This window comes from Chelmon rostratus, chromosome 4 (assembly GCF_017976325.1).
Source record: "Chelmon rostratus isolate fCheRos1 chromosome 4, fCheRos1.pri, whole genome shotgun sequence".
Classification (NCBI taxonomy): Eukaryota; Metazoa; Chordata; class Actinopteri; order Chaetodontiformes; family Chaetodontidae; genus Chelmon; species Chelmon rostratus.
Window position 1 is genome coordinate 12,176,663 of NC_055661.1, and position 6,000 is coordinate 12,182,662.

The 6,000-nt window shown below is 43.5% G+C and overlaps 1 protein-coding gene across 1 annotated transcript in view; it reads left to right on the forward strand.

Annotated features, from left to right (window-relative positions):
- The window catches only part of tdrd5 (tudor domain containing 5), a 28,359-nt gene extending 22,984 nt beyond the window's left edge, over positions 1-5,375 (forward strand). Inside the window, exons 18-19 of the mRNA XM_041935308.1 lie at positions 3,685-3,748; positions 5,307-5,375. Coding sequence (XP_041791242.1) covers positions 3,685-3,748; positions 5,307-5,375 — 133 coding nt within the window. The remainder of the gene's footprint in view (positions 1-3,684; positions 3,749-5,306) is intronic.
- The last annotated feature ends 625 nt before the right edge of the window (positions 5,376-6,000 follow it).

A 6,000-nucleotide genomic window follows, 5' to 3' on the forward strand; every position in this document is an offset into this window, starting at 1 on the left:
AGGTCAGAACGTTGCTGTTGGATGCTTCGGAGAAGTCTTGGATCACATTCAATAACATTTTTGAATGCTCAGTTATCTGTTTCTACGACAGTCTGGTCAAGGTTGTTAACCAGACTTTAGAAAAGACTGCTTATGCCAAATATACAGTGATCAAGGGAACACTCAATTGTATTCAGAGGAAGGTCGTGGTCATGTTTTTTAAAAAGTCAGCATTAATTGCTGATCTGTGATGGTGCACACACTCTCGACCAACCATTGCATTCAGCGCACCCTTACGTTCTGCTGCACAAATATTTTCTGCTTTGTCACTAAATGTCATTGGTCGTAAATCGTGTGCTGCAGAGTTGTCCAATATGAATATAATGTGTGGGCATACTGGACTGTTGATTGGACGTGTTCTGTGGGTCCTCTTCCACAGAGGCACACTGCCTCTGTGGAAGAGGACCCATGCTCTACACGAGAGTAAAATGTATTCACAAATCTGACAAACTGGACCTTTAAGAGTGTCTCTTAAGTCTGTTTAAGAGTAATTAGATCTTCTACAGGCATGTTTGTGGGGTATCGATTGTCATGAACGTTTGGGTTGTGAATGAAAGAGTTTGAGTTTGAAGAAACCAAGAATGAGTTCAAGCTGGGTGTCTTAACTAACCCTTGAAAACAGGAAGAGGAGCTTCTAGGACCTTGGAGTTGAACCTGCTGCTCTGTGAAAGAATCCAGCTGCCACGGTTTGGGTATCTGATCAGGATGCTCTCTGAACACCTCCGTGTGAACTTTTTCTTGGTTTGTCCAACATGATGAAGACCCCAGCTGGAAGGCATGTCTCTGGAAAGGGACGTCTGGCTGCTTGGCTTATTAGTGTGCCTCCACCATATCCTTGACCTGTAAGGACAGAGAAAATAGAAATAGAAAATAGATGATGATGTAGACAGATTAATGGACATTGTAATTATAGTTGCACCAACTCCTTGAGAATAAAATGAAAGGACTGACAGTTTTGCAGGGACGATGATGTGTTGTGTTGTGAAAACATTTCTGCTAGTTCCTCACTGTGCTAGATTTCCGGAGACTGATCACATAGAATACACTCTGTTCATTTGCTGTGATTGGAAAAGTTGCGTATCTGCACTTGAGTTAGCGCAGATAGGTACTGATGCTAACTGGCTGTGTTAATCCATGTCAAACCGATGTTGTCCGTCTTCAGCTAAGTGATGAAACTTTGTATTAAGAGAAAGCGGCGCTGAATGAGAGCAGACAGAACAGCAGGTCACCTGATGAATGGCTTCACTTACAGCCAGCAGCATAATGCTTAGTCATGATCAATCATCACCCACATGCCTCGCCTCCTCTCTCCTCTTCCTCTCTCCTCTTCCAATCCTCTTCTCTCTTCTTTCCTCCTCTGTCCTCTGCTCCACTCCTGCTTTTCTGTTCAGTCTCTTCCTGCTTGCCTTTCATCTCCCCTTTTCTCTTACCCCCCTATTTTTGCACCTTCTTTTCTTCTCACTTCATCTTTTCTTTTTTCCTTTCCTCCTCCTCTTCCTCTGTTCTCCTTTTCCACATTCATCTCTGCAGGGACAGAGGAAACTGAAATGTCACCACTAATTGTTGTGTTTATTACGCTGTATTTTAAAGTGACACTGACCAGCTGAAAATTAAAGTCAACATCACTGGTTCAGCTGAATTTGTGGATGGGTTCACTGAAGTAGTTTTAGGCTGACCAGACTAATGCAGGGTGGTGAAAGTACTAAAACGACTAGAAGAGGAAATTCAAGCCCTGTCCACACCTTCCTGGTCAACAGTTGAGTTAGCAATGATAAGGACCACAGTGCTAAGCCAACTGGGATTTCAAAGGTACAGTACAGTATCACTTTGAATCCCTTAAGACTCAACCACACAAATACACATATGTGTTTTTCTCCCTGCTCATTTCTGTGACCTCCATCCATCCATCCATGTGTGAAAGGACAATATACAAAGCAGAGTGAAAGAAGTGAAGTGTGTTAACTCCACCTTATTATTTCTTATTCTCTTCTAAGTTTGAAGGTGTGAACTCCTGGGAAGGTGTGATGAATCTTTTTCAAATGTGTTGGATGGCAACACCAAGCCTGAGTGTAAAAAACATTAATCTCTGTATTTCAGCCTTTCATGCTAAGGCAGAAATTTTAATATGATGTCAGGTAACAGTTATGCAATTAATCTTTGGATGCTTTAACTCGTTTGCAGGCTCAACCACACCTCAACAGTGGAAAGCAGCTTGGTTGACAGAGAGTGGGGCACCTGAAGTGTGACATGCAGCTGCTCAACAGAAAAGATTTAAGCATTTATGTATATTTAAAATACAAAAAAAATACAAAACTTTTCCAAAATTATCTCTAAAAGTTTGTTTGGACAGAAAACAAAGTGATCCGTATTCACATTAGTGTGTACATGGCCAGAGTCAAGACTCTGAAATAGCAGGGATGGGTAAGTCCAGATAAGCATCAAGTCAGAGCTGCCTCCCAGCACAGGAAATAGCATTAGCTTTGTTGTCACACACACACACACACAGTGACCTCTTACTCCCCAGGTTGCCATAGCGATGCGGCATCCTCTTTACACTCCCAAACAGCTGGCCACATGAAGGCAAGTGTGTGTGCATACATGCGTGTATGTGCTTCCATCAGTTTTGATGGTTGTATGTTCATCGTACATGTCATGTGCATACTGTACCAGATACTGCCTTATTAGATTTCATAGAGGCTCCACCATCAGTGCCAGTACTCACTGGATGGTTTTTCAGTACTGCACTTCCCAGAACCCACCGGCCAGTTAAACACTGGGTGGGACTTTGGATTTTCTGCAGTAGTTTTGTTTAACCACAGCAGCTAACCATCCAGTTCTTCTTCTGTTTCATTAAAAAAAAACAGTTTGTAAAGTACATCATCCTGCACTGAGGACAGTCTCACATTATCCTTCATTTGGAAAAGCTTGTCTGGCAGACTGATCAAACGGTTAAATCAAGCCAGTGTTTAGCTCATCTATTGGGGCTCTTAGCAGTACAAATGGTTAAAATGAGTCTCATTAATTCTCATCACTTCCCAGCCTGTTGTTGCGACAGTGTAACTACCAAACCAGCACTCCTCCCAACCAAAATAACTGAGTTTAAGTCTGTGCATTCTTGTATATGCTGGAACAGGTTACAGTTAGTATGTTTTTAAAACCGCTGTTCAGACACTGTGACCTCTGACCCCTGGATCTGTGATTCGGTAACTCAAGCACAAGCCACTGTTAGTCAGACTAAAATGTAATACTGTAGGAGTTTGGTCTTGGATGCAAAGAGGGAAGGTCATTGCTGACTGACCCAGCAATTTGATGCCCAGATCTAGTGTCCCACCTGGGCAGTTCGCTGCACTTCCCACAGTGTCAGTACCATCAGTCACATCATATACACCCCCAAAATACTGACTGTACCTCTGCCTGTGGATGCTCTCCTGCCATTCTCCAGGTGAGCTGGATCACTTAGTAGTTTTTACATGTGAGTGTCTTTTTCTTGAAATACGATAACATCCATAGAAAGCTTGAACTTGAATCCTTGAAATTAATGTTTTACTGGATGAGCATCTTCAAAGGTACGCTATGCTGGATTTTCCTGAGAAAATCTATAGACTCATACAAACTCTTATTTTCGTTGTATTTTGTTGTGTTCAGGACATTTCTGGGCATCAACCTTTGGGCAGTGGGTATGTGGCCCCCAGCCGGCAATGGTGTGCAGGTGAGGTTGGGACTTTATAAAAATGTAGCGATCTGGGGCCATTTCTAAAATAACAGAAGGTTAAGGTAGGAATGATCTTATGTGTAAGTAAACATGACTTACGATCTTCCTGCTGGTTATGTAGAGGTACTGCAGTTTAGACTGCGTACACATCCAAGCCTGAATTAGCAAGCGTGCCAGGCCCTCCCGCTGCCTTAATGCTGGCTATTCTTTTTTCCCCTTGTAGTTCAAATTCAGACCATGACTGACAATTCCTGCATAGTACACCTTGAAATCCTTGATTCCAGACAGTTTGTGGGGGTTTGTTTCTGTAGTGGTGGCTGTGGATCAACTTGGCTTTGATTAAAAGGAATAGTCCTTTTTATTTTGGGAACTATGCTTACTTATGACTGCTCCCAACCTAGAAATAGTTGGGTGCGTAACCCCACTGTAAAACAACTCAAACTCTTTTTTCTTTACAGTTTTGGTATAAAATATTCCAAATGAAAGATGACGTGGTGGTAGTTGGATTTTTAAACTTTAGGGCAGAGTCAGGCTGGCTGTTTCCCCATTTCCAGTTTATTATGCCAAGCTAAGCTAACCAGGCACTGGCTGTTGCTTCATATTCAGCACACAGACATGAAAGTGGTATTAATCTTCTCACATAACTCACGGAAAGAAAGCAAATCATCATATTTCCCAAAATGTCAAATTATTGCTCCGAGTTTGGGTCCCACTTTCCTTTCCAAGCATCTTTATCCTGGGATAAATAAATGACTGCTTCACAGTCATCCGCTTCTATAAACTCTGGGAGCTGGACAGGACAACCAGAGTCGACTGGGCAGCACTGTCAGAGTTACTGGGGGTGAGTGCCTTGCTCAGTGGCAGATTGGACAGGCTAATGTGGTGTGTTCCCTTTTTTTCCCTAGATGCTGCTTTAACATTTGTACCAGTAACAAGGCTTTTCAACAAAGCCTGCTATTTCTCATCAACCCAATCTCTCTCTCTCTCCATTCCGGGCAGCTCAGGGTAAAATCACTTTCTGCAGCAGTGAGGACAGTTTTCTAGCCGAGTGAACACCGATGAAGTGCGGAGCTGTACAATCAGCACTCCCTGCAGCTTTATCTCTGCTGGGTGCTGTAGCTGTGAACTGTCATGAGCAGAAGCTGCTGTTCCAAGGAAAGATCTCCCTGATTCACCTTTTACTGTGTCACAAAAGTAGCTTTTTAACTTTGGAGGCATTTAGTGTGTGTGTCGTAGGCTTATGGTCAGGTAGGTGTGGCTGTGAATGGCCAGAGGGCAGGAGGGAGAAGATGAGCATGATGCTCCACGTGCTAACATCAGCCTGAGGGCGGATGGCAGCTCATGGAGTTGATTGGCAGGTGTTCAGGAATCTGACGGGCGAGACTCAAAAACAGTTTCTGCCTGTGGAAAATGTCAAACCAGAATCCAAAACCAGTATGTGCTTCTCTGTCACTTCACGTCTTACTTTTGAATACCTGTGGAAAGCTGTGCTCACAGCCAAACAGGGTAAACAGCAAGTTTAAGGCAGTTATTCTGCTGTGTTCTATCACTGCAGCTCAGCATCATGAATGAAGGCGCCTGTAAGCTGCTGCCTTTCAAAATCCCCACAAATATCCCGTCATGAGACACTACTGCCTTAACAAAGATCAAATGAATTGAAATGCACATAACCAAATCATATCAGCCCAAAAGTTTCAAAAGCGATGGTGAAGCTCGGTCGGCCCAGTGAAGAAAAAGGAGGAAAGGAGGCTTTTACTGCTGCAGGTGGTGCTGTGTGACCCCCCAGAGCACCTCCGTCCTTGTCCTCCCAGCTGGTCCCAGGATTCAGCGGTATGAATCTGCGTGGGTCTCAGTTTCGTTGGTTGCTGTTTGGTCAGCCAGGCCTTCCCTCTCTGTCGATATTTGCGTTGACTTGGTTGCAACAGTAAGTAGATTAAGGGACCAGTGATTGAGGGCAAATCAATTACTGTGGCTCAGTGGTCTGTGTTGGGGGGGGGGGTTTGTAGCATGTGTTTACTGTGGGCAGGGTACAACCACATTACCTAGCCTCCTTTTATCATGGGAACATCCTGCAATATTCAAGTTGTGGTCCTTAACTTGGCCCCCATCATATTTCATTTTAATGCGTATTACATATTTGCCCTCTCATGTAAATCTATCTCTTCAACTATTCAACTATGCGCCTGTTTACTCAATCATTCAATTCCTAGAAGCTATAGTACAGTTTTATTAGAGGTCATACTGTGCTT